This window comes from Diadema antillarum, unplaced genomic scaffold, assembly GCF_040938485.1.
Source record: "Diadema antillarum isolate AM-2024a unplaced genomic scaffold, OU_Dant_1.0 scf00000114, whole genome shotgun sequence".
NCBI classification, from domain to species: Eukaryota; Metazoa; Echinodermata; class Echinoidea; order Diadematoida; family Diadematidae; genus Diadema; species Diadema antillarum.
The window spans coordinates 3,836,299-3,847,229 of NW_027271003.1; the positions used below are offsets into that span (position 1 = coordinate 3,836,299).

General features: G+C 37.8%; 1 protein-coding gene across 1 annotated transcript; it reads left to right on the forward strand.

The window, feature by feature from the left end:
- The first annotated feature begins 96 nt into the window (after nucleotides 1-96).
- Nucleotides 97-7,587, forward strand: LOC139719772 (vesicle transport protein SFT2A-like). The gene is made up of 6 exons (XM_071631157.1): nucleotides 97-233; nucleotides 3,293-3,379; nucleotides 4,238-4,326; nucleotides 5,453-5,570; nucleotides 6,445-6,503; nucleotides 7,331-7,587. The coding sequence occupies exons 1-6, from the start codon at nucleotides 165-167 to the stop codon at nucleotides 7,398-7,400; spliced, it is 492 nt and encodes a 163-aa protein (XP_071487258.1). The 5' UTR covers nucleotides 97-164; the 3' UTR covers nucleotides 7,401-7,587.
- Nucleotides 7,588-10,931: the final 3,344 nt, after the last annotated feature.

Genomic DNA, 10,931 nt, shown 5'->3' on the forward strand with positions numbered 1-10,931 from the left:
TGTACTGTGTCAGACACATAATTGGGCTTATTACTTGTTGAATTTGGCTACAAATGCTACCGACGGCTAATATATTGGGTATTTACGCCACACAGTCTTGTGACTACCGACTTTCCGCCGTTAATCGTTAGAAAAACCTCCGTCATATTGCAAAAACAGAGATAATGGATAAGCTCAAAAAAGTCTTGAGAGGTGAAGAAGAAGAACACGATGAACAAAGTATAATAACAGAGGTAAGTTTGTATGTGCCAGGGAACGTTCGAATGAGAGAGTTCGAATTTGTGCCCTACCGATTAATTTATGTCATTGTCCCACACATATATATTGGCGTCTGGGTTTGATGGATTGCGTAGTTCTCAGATGGGTTTGGTGTGTGGCAGCTATGAAGTACAATGTACAGAGTACTGTCGTGGGTGTGTGTGTCTGTCCATGGACTACGTTGTACTAAGGTCCATGGTAGAGGCTATAGTCTAGCCGAATACTCAATTTGCTCTTTCTTCGTGACTAGTAGAGTTACACATTTAATTTGTTCTTATTTTTGCAAGACAAGTTCACCTTCATAGACATGTGGGTTGAGTGAATGCAGCATTGCCAGCAATTACTAATTATGCACTTGTCAATGTAATGACGCACCCCACTACCCCCGGACATGGGTGCGTCATGGTCATTTTTTGACTGACCACACAGGGTTTTTGACGCACCCCCACAGTCACTTTTTGACGGACGGACCACACGGGGTTTTTGACGAACACCACAGTCACTTTTTTGACGGACAACACGGGGTTTTTGACGAACACCTAGGTCACTTTCTTGACGGACATCCTCGGTACATTTGACGCACCCCGTAAATACTGAAAGGATTTTTGCATACGCTTTATTCACGCAATTTCATTTTCTTTCGGTTCGTATACACAATTTGTCACAGTTTCGGCAAGTTTCCCTTACCCTGGCCCTGTAAGCACCGTACCGTCATTCACTGTACATCACTCTGCTGCTACGATATTCCGAATGTATGTGCATGCAATCCATAGTCACCTGGCCATGACTTGTCTGCAGATGCGCTGTATGTGCGCGGCCATTTCTAGTCCGGTTGAATGCAACACATGGACGATGTACGCTCGATGAGGAATAACGAGCACGCTGCTCACTCGCGAATTGCACAGCGTTAGCGAGCGAGTCGCGCACCACTAACACTCGACTTGCCTGCTACTATACTGCAGGTACGCGCAGTACGCACCACGCAACGGTATACCAAAGATCGTATACGGAATTCCGTATACGATCTTTGATTTTACTATTTAGTACTGTGAGGTTGAAATCGTTATATCGCTAAACAGTCCGTCTGGCTTGAGATTGAGTATGCGTGATTTCATGAGTTTGTTGGAAAGAAAATGTGAGGAGAAAGGGTGGCTTTTAAATCATTTGCTTGCCAGATTCGGGCAAGCATTTTTCCCTCCTAGGCCTACTCCAAAACGCTTCCCGACTTTGATTTTCACTTGCCGCGGGAAAGCGCTCACTGTAAATTCACTCGCGGTACGTACGTGTATCCGGTACTGGTAGCGTGCAAAAATGCGTGCAGTTTTCCATAGCCAAGTGCATACCATGACGCACCCCTCGGTTCAGAATAATGCGTGTTATTTTCCATAGCCAAGTGACGTACCATGACGCACCCCTCGGTCAAAAATTTGACGACAATGATGGGATTTTGACGCACCTCTCGGTCAAAAATTTGACGGACATAGCTGGTAAAATGACGCACACCTGGGTCACAAATTTGACGGACCAAACGAGGAAATGACGCACCCATGTCCGGGGGTAGTGGGGTGAGTCATTACATTGACAAGTGCATTAGTAGAACACATCAGTGAGAGTTTGAGCAAAATCGGTCAATCCGTTCAAAAGTTATGAATTTTGGAAATTTCTGCTCAGTCATGGCTGGATGAAAAGACTACTATAGCTTGTGATGTCACATAAAGTACAACAATATATAAAGAAAATAAAGAAAATTCAACATATTTCCATTTTTTTCGCATAACAAAAGAACACTCGACTTCTCTCTTTCAGAAGGCAGGGGGAATAATACTACCCTTAACATATGTCAGCAGGAAGTTGACCTTGAAGAACTGTGCACTTTATTCAAAAAGTGAAGTTTTGTGACACTCTCTTTTTATTTTCCTTATTTAGTTGTATGCATGTGACATCATACACTGTAGTAGTCTTCTCTTCCAGCAGTGACTGCGCAGATACTTAAAATATTCGTAACTTTTGAACGGATGGTCCAATTTTCCTCAAACTTTCACTGATGTGTTCTACTAATATTGCTGCATTCTCTCAATCCTTATGTATATGAAGGCGGACTTGTCCTTTAAAATTTGGATGTAGGAGTAGGACCCTATTTCCTAGTTACTGAATTTTTTATTTTATTTTGAATTAACAGAACACAGATTCATTTATTTGCTGTCGTTAGACTAACCTTCATGACAAATTTGCACCAAAATCATGAGTTATATGATAACTTCCCTGTCATTCACATAACTTTGAACCAAATCAGTTGTTAGGAAACGTTGATATCGACATCGCCTTTTCATGTCATTGCTCAAAAAAACTCTCTTCATTTGGAATTGTATAGAAATCTATGTTGTATTTGCCATAAGAAACTGATCGAAATTAACCATCTTATATTATGCAACATATCTTTTTACAAAGTAAAGATATGTGGAATGCCATAATCAGATATTCTCAAGCACTGACAGGTTCCAGTTCAGATTATGGATTCTGAGGTGACAGGTGCCATGTATACAGCACATAATTTGTAGTGACTTTTTCTGGGGGCACAACCCCAAAGAAAATACAGTAACTAAACCAAAGGTCAGCAGAGTCACCAAACTTTGCTCACTTATAGATCTTTGTGCAGTGACTTTTTTCTTTGCCATGTCTGAACACTGTTGTACAAATTTGAGCTTCATGACTTTTTTTATCAATAAATTCTCTGAATTAAATATTGTTTTCATAAAAAAATATCTTCAAAGACTTTAAGATTATGCTTGCTTTTTAAATTCTATTTCTAATGTTTGATGAATATTCTTTTTGCAGATCTTAGTTCTCTTAAAATGAGTTTGAATTCATTTCAGTGCAACCTGCTAGATACAGTGTTTGAGATATACTCTGTACAGTGTGCCAAGTCTAGAATAATATTTCAAAGTACCTGGGGTACGTTCTATTATTATCAACATTTTATTTTTCTTTCTCTCTCTCTCTCTCTCTCTCTCTCTCTCTCTGTCTCTGCATGCAGGTTTACAATGCCTCCACACTAAGCTGGTCAACACGTATCAAGGGCTTCATCGCCTGCTTTGTTATTGGATGTTCTTTATCCATTCTGGTATGATGTTTGCCCCTTTCTGAATTCACACTGTTTTGCTTTTTTTTTAATGTTTTGGAATTATAAAGAAAAGTATGATAAAAGTCAACAGGTCACCAAACAACCCAAATCCTTTAATCTGTGACCCTTCATGTCACATTATACAAAAACTTTACAAATGTCAAAGAAGTTCCACTCTATGATATGAACTACATGTACATGTGTACTTTGTAGGATTGAAAAACAAAATTATTTAAAATGTGTGATTGACTTGCACACTTCCCATTTCCACCTGTGCGAATATGTATCTATCCATTCTGTTTATGTGTTATTCAGTTGTTGTTGTTTTTCCCTTTTTTTTTGCAGGGAAAAAAGAAAGAGTGAAAAGAGTCAGATAAATGAAAACATAATTCTTAACCCGTTGAGGATGGACTGATTTTGCTACAACACGCATTTCCCATAGACACCTGCCCGAGTATACTCGGGACTCGTCCTCAAGGGGTTAATACATAGTGATGATGTACAATGTACATGTACACATTTTAAAGAAAGTTATCACTTAAGTGTACTATGGGGTATTTCTGTGATAGTAAAAATGATTAGGAAAATACACTGTATAATCTCCTTTTCATGAACAGCTAATTCTGAAGTTCTTTACTGATGAGCACAATAAGGATCAAAGGAGGATAAACCAAGAGAATGCTCTTGCTGTTTGAAGTAGTGACATTGATACTTGTCTAAGAGTCCAGTGAAATTCAGAATGTTGAAAATGTGAGGACCTTTGGTGTGGTGGTCAGTGGCAGGGATTAGCTTCATTATGCTAGCAGTGTTTGTTGATCTTGCCTAACATTATGACCTTTGACCCTGTCCTTACTACAGGGATCACTGCTTCTGTTCATCCCCACATCGTCAGGCTTAAAACTCTTCGCATTGCTCTACTCACTGGGTACCGTCACAGCACTCTGTGGGTGAGTGAAGGATAAGTCGTATGCCACCATGCCATTTTTTTGTGTCATTTAGTATGGCACAACAGTGGAACCTCGTTGTTAAAGAGGTGATAAAGTAATTTGACAAGATGATTGTGCATAACAAGTCTCAACTCTTTACATTTCTTTGCTTTTGTACCCTGTACGGGAAACCTCATGTAACAAGATACGTTTATCAGCGTTGTTAGGTCCTTGTTATGAGGTGCCCCTGTATCTATTGCCCTCATCCTAGCTATTTAAGAGTACATCTATATTAAGAAATACACATGAATATTAAAAACGAATAATCTGGTCTGGTGGGCCTGCAAACACTTAAAATTGTTTTTCCCTTTATTTTCTTAATTTAGAAAAAACACTTTTCTTTCTCGGACTGTGTAATCATGAAATGTCACATGACAGGTAGAAGTGATTTTTTTTTTCACCTTTCACAAAATCACTGTCATTATTGAACTTACTGTATGCTGACCAGTGAACACCTCAATGCCATGCCCATCCAGTCAATGCATTCAAATGCTGATTTTGGTTTGGTCAGCAAACTAATGTTCACCTTCTCCAGCACATCCAGAATTTGAAGACTGTTTCACGCCATGAAGGATACTTTGAAGTATTTAAAAAAAAAAAAGTGATTTCAAAATGATTATATCGCGGGGTATGTGCAACATAACAAGCCTATTCTGGCTTTCTACGCACATACCATTTTCCGATCAACCAAATACACAGTATTAATGAGTTTCTGTTTTTTGTGTACCTGTGATATATCTGTTTTCCCTATTTCTTTTTTTTAATTCTTTTGTCGTCATCATAATCTCGCCTTGTTTTGTTGACGTTTTCAATGTTTTTAAACTCACTTTTTGTACAAGTTGCTCATATTCACATGTATTTTTGTATATTTGTGTATGAATCGGAAATAAAGATTGAATTGAATTGAATTTAATTGAATTGAATTGAATTGAATTGAATTGAATTAGTTGAATTGAATTGAATTGAATTGAATTGAATTGAATTGAATTGAATTGAATTGAATTGAATTGAATTGAATTGAATTGAAAAAAAAAAGTAACATGAATTGACCAGTGTGATTTGACTATCCCTTCCTCTCTGTTCCCAGCACCCTGTTCCTGGTGGGCCCAGTCAACCAGCTGAAGAACATGTTCAAGGAGAAGAGGATCATCGCCACCATCATCATGATTGTCATGATAGCACTGACTCTCATGGCTGCTCTCTGGGTGAGATCTTGGGAGGGGAGGGGGAGGGCAGGGGAGGGCAGGGGAGGGCAGGGGGGCAGGCTGCATCCCGTCACCGTTGTTACCGCATCAACTTGTTCGAAATGATGGGTATACAGTAGCTGATGATAATGTCAGTAATGATAATCACTATCTTCATCATCACCATTAGTATTAGGATTACTGTCAATGTCTTGATTTATTTATACTTTACACGAATGTATCTACTCATCTATATGTTCAACATATACTTGTACAGTAATTTATTGTTTGAAATTATTTTTGATATTAACTCAATGGAGCAAAAAACCACAGTTCAAGTGACCCTGTTATCATTTTACCTCATGTGTACTCACATAACAAAAATAAAACTAAGTAGTGTATACAAATATACACTCTACACTCTCTGCATGAGTATGTATTTGATTACTGGTAGTACACCAGATCATTATTTTATTCATAATTCCTATAAACACTTGTGGTAGGCATTACAATAATCTTATATCATGAAGTTTATTTGATGTAATAACCTTGTATGGAATGACATGTGAAATGTCTGTACATGCTTGTTTTGAAGTACAAAATACTTATGTCAACACATCATATTTATCATTAATAATGTATTTGTTATATTTAATAGAAATTCTTCTGTGCCTAAAGTCAATTTAGCACCAGTGTTTTCTGCGCGTAATAATTACTTTGCTTTTGTGCATATATTTCTGTGTCTATTAATGTCTTTTGAGAAGCTAGATAATTGTATGGGTCAGTGTTGGAATACTACATATAGAAACCGTAGGATAAATTTTGCGATATTAGCCATTTAAATCTACTTCTATTTTATATTTCTTGTTTGTTTGTTTGTTTGTTTGTTTTTCAGTGGCAAATCACAATTCTGGCTCTCCTATTCTGTGTCTTACAATTCTTGGCATCACTATGGTGAGTACAATGCTCTGTCATAGATCCAGTATGAAGCTGTACCTACCAATTTTGGCAATTATATTGTGATGACAATTTACTTGCAGTGAACTATGTGTATCAAGTCTTACTTACAATTTGTAGATGCATATTGTTTGATATGTGGGGGCGTTGTGACTCCTGACTCCCTATCGGAGGACCCGAGTTTGAATCCCGCCCAGTGCTTACGTCCTTGAACAAGATGTCTTACCCACCATGTCCCTCTCGACCCAGGTTTATAAATGGGTATCTGGCAATGCTAGGGTAATAATAGTAGCAGGGCCCTCTGGTAGAACAGTGGCAATGCTGCTCTACCAGAGGGCCATTTTTAAGGCTTTGGGTTCATTGTTTGAAGATTTCTGAGATGGCATTGTTTACTTGATTGCAATGGTGTAACAATATCAGTTACAATTGTATATGGACCAATGGTATTTTACTGATAATTAATATCTCTGGGGCACTCCAAAGGAGTCAACTTTTATTATACTTAGGCACTATTTAGAATACTACCATAGTTAATGGATGTTTTGATATCTGTTTTGTATGATGTTCATAATCTCTCTCTCTCTCTGTGTTTTTTTAGTTCGTAAACATATCAAAGTACCTTGTGGTGAAGAAAATTATTTATACTAAAAGTTTAAGATGCAGCTGTCATGTGTGTGGGAAAGCAGCTTTGTTTGTCTATTTGAAAGATATCATCTCTACCGAATGACACAATGGACTGCTGTATGTTCTCAGTGATGATGAGAGGATTGAAAGAGGGAGAGGGCGCTCATTTTTTATTTTTCCTTTTCTTCTGCACCATGTAGGTACTCCATATCCTACATTCCATACGCCAGGGACGGCGTGAAGAAGTGCTGTGAGAGTTGTATGTCATAGATAACTGAGGGATGGTGAAAGCTGGACATATGCTGCTACGGGTCAGTCATGATCGACGGCATGTCTTCTCTGAGGGCTTGATGGCTAAAGGTTAATGAGTAGCCTTGAGAACATTGTAGTTGTCTGGTTGATACATTTCATATCTGCATATTATGACACCCCACCTTTATCTCCTTCCCTTACCTTCTACACCCCCCCCCCCCCATAACATACTCCAAATTACCCAGGGTTAGAGCTCTTCTGTTAACATTGTAATGGAAATCTGTGGACATCCATGAAAGTGAAATAATGGATAGTCAAGACCAAAGAACAGTTGTGTGTGTATGTGTGCCTCCCTTGAAGAAGGCCACCAAAGGTGCCATATTTTCTGGTTCTTGTGTCCACCACCCCACCCCCATGTCAAATTGGGAGTTTGCTCAAATGTTGTACAGAATGTGTGAATGAGTCATTTTTATAATTGCAAAGTAACAGGATAGGACTCATGAGTAATAGCCATGGGTTATGAGGAGAAAATTAAAGACAAGCACGTTTTAGTTGTTATAATGAAGTGATGAAATTGGGCAGAGTTGTGTCTGTAGGAAATGTGATAGAAAGTCAGGCACATGGTGTTAATTGTTAGTGTTCATGTACATTGTAGAAAGTCATAGAATATGAGGGAATTTTTCATGAGAGAGCTATACAGAACTGTGGAATTCAGAAGAGAATTTGAGATATATGACAATACGTTTCTCTCACCACTTTTGCCTTCTCTCTTGCTCTCCATCTCTCTCTCTCTCTCTTCTTTCTCTTTCTCCAGGTCCTGTCTCTTTCTCTTTCTATTTCTCTTTCTATATATACAAATGTATGTTTAAAACTGGGAATGTGCAAGATAATGGTAACCATGTGGGTGTTTTGGATTAGATCTCTGTATTTATTTCTTGCAATGTTGTACAGAAATATCTATGTGTGGTATAGGAAGTATGAATTAGTATGTGATATCTCGTGGTGATGTGAGTTCAGCTGTTCATGGAACAGACCAACCTTATGACAAATCTTGATGCTGTAGCAAGTGTCTGTGGCAGGGACCCACGCATATGCTGAAAAGGGAATCATTTGTTTGAGTGACTGACTTCATTCAAAACCTTGTTTAGTTTTCGTAGGACAACCAAGCTCTGAAGTGACAGTGAGCCAGTGTGAGAATACATTTGACCTACTGTATACTGCACTTTGCTGCCAATCTTTGCATCTGAAGACTGTCCTTTGACAGTTCATGTGTTGTCCTACTGAAAAAAGGATTATGTAATCTTCTTGCTCCCTTCTGTATACATCAGAATGACCTTTTTGTGAGCTCTGGTATTGCTTAACCCATTCCCTACATGGTCTGTGTGTTAAATCTATGGGGGATTTCAGAATTTGGCTTGGAACGGGTTAACTGTAGCAGGTTAGTCATGGGTACATCAATGTGAAGTTTGAAGGGGAATGTGATAATACCAATATTTCTGGCCAAGATACATGTACCTTGTAGATGAGTCCTCACACTGCAAGGAGGGATTGAACAAGGAATCCAAGCTCTTTCCTATTCATTGATTTGTTTCATGCTGTATGGTATGATGCAGATATTTGTGGGAACTTGTGAGGTCAACGACTTCAGCACGCCCACAAACACAAATGTCCTTGAATTCCTGAATAATGGCACTTGGGAGCTTTAGATTTTGACACGCGGACGTTTGAGACGATGAGTGCGCTGGATGTTCTCCTCTCCCCTGCGTCGCATTGAAAAGTAGCTTTAGGTTACGCTGGGACGCAACGTACAAAAAAATACAATCATACCCCCATATAATCGGTGCATGAAGTAGCTCTCTATGTTGCAAACTGTGCGGACGTAAAAACAGCCCAGTACGCGTAGTGAAAAACTCAGATCGACATAGATCGACTCAGATCGACATAGATCGACTTGACGCGCGTTTCTGCGCACGCTCAGAGCATGTTTTTTTCCCTCTGAACGTCCGTGCGTCTAAAATCTAAAGCTCCGTATTGATGCAAGGTGTGTGCATTCCGAAGGGGATTATCATTGAGGTCAATACAGTGTATCTGTTATTTCTGTCTAGCTGGATGATAAATAATGTTTCAGGATTTGCATTGATGTATTACCGTAAACACATTGAGAGTGATGTACATAAAGAAGAAGTAACTGTACTAGTCTAGTTGCATTATGTAAGCATTCCTGGAATTCGGAGTGAATTTTTCATAGGAATGATTATTTCAAAGCATAATATCTCGTATGATTATCAATCTTTTCGAATCATACAAAGTGTATTTCATAATTTACAGTCAAATACAGGACATATGACTGATAGCTATGATTTGTGCCAGTCTTAAATCTTGTTACATCATTTTTGCTCCCTAGATTTCATTTTGTTTTGATTGCCTATACTTCCCCCCTTTTATTACTTTGCATGCCTCTGTTATTTCTTTACATATACACATATTTTATATCAATATATTTTGAAGAAACTTTCTGTAGATATGCACTCATTTTGCCAGTAGCAAACGAGGTTATTGGTTTAATTTTCTGTCAACATCTAATTCTCACCATTTGTAAAGAAATACTTATCAAGGTTATCATTTTCAAAGATTTTTACAATGAGGATAATTGTGACAGATCGAAAGACATCCTTTGATCAGAAATAGCCAATCTTAGCTGCCTTTTGTCCAATTTGTGATTGAATTTTGCTAAGTATATTTCTGACTAGTATGAGAGATACACCTTTCATGATCAAATGAGCTTCCAGAAAATAAGAAAAAAAAATATTGCAGTCAAACCTTGAAATATGTTAGAACAAAAAGTACTGTGTGAATAATGTTGTACAGAACAGACTTGTTGCCTGTCAGTTGTTTGATTTTTTTTTTCTTCTACCAAATTGGTCAGCACTTTACCTTGCACAAGACTATTAATTTGATAAGCAGTGTACATGTTTCTCACCAGCCTTAGGAGTCTTGCTTTTGTCGAGAAAAGCTATCTTGAATTCAATTTACATGGACATGGTTGTTGTGATAAGAAATGCTGTCGTAAATTTATTGTACATGGTCGATTTTTCGTTCTTTTTGATTGTATTGTTTTAAAATCTGAATAATCATAACCAGGCATACAAAGAGAATATTCATGAAGGAGAGATGTCCACAGAATACACTGAACTCGTATTAGTAATACATTTTGTTATATTCACTGGGACAAAGGGATTTCTTTTTTTTTTATCAGATTTTGATTCATGTATATTATGAAAATGGCAAAAACAATGACATGCAAGAAAGTTTTGAACTTTAAAGACCAAAGAAACTACAAGTGTGCATTGTTTCAACACAAATTTAAGTGTACTGTAAAAAAAAATGAAGAAAATATTATTTCAGTGTTAATGGAAATGTTGAAGCTACATATTCATTAAAAAAAAAAAACACACGGTAGAACAAAGTATGCTGGTTACTAGTAATAAAGTTAGTATGATGTGAATTGATGTACTGTAGTAACATCATAGCACAGTAATTCCTGTACCA

Bases quoted from the DNA above. Each gene is read 5' to 3' on its own strand.
- LOC139719772 (XM_071631157.1), top strand. From the start codon at position 165: ATGGATAAGCTCAAAAAAGTCTTGAGAGGTGAAGAAGAAGAACACGAT. The intron at 3,380-4,237 runs GTATGATGTTTG...TCCTTACTACAG, and splicing joins GATGTTCTTTATCCATTCTG to GGATCACTGCTTCTGTTCAT. The intron at 4,327-5,452 runs GTGAGTGAAGGA...CTCTGTTCCCAG, and splicing joins ACCGTCACAGCACTCTGTGG to CACCCTGTTCCTGGTGGGCC.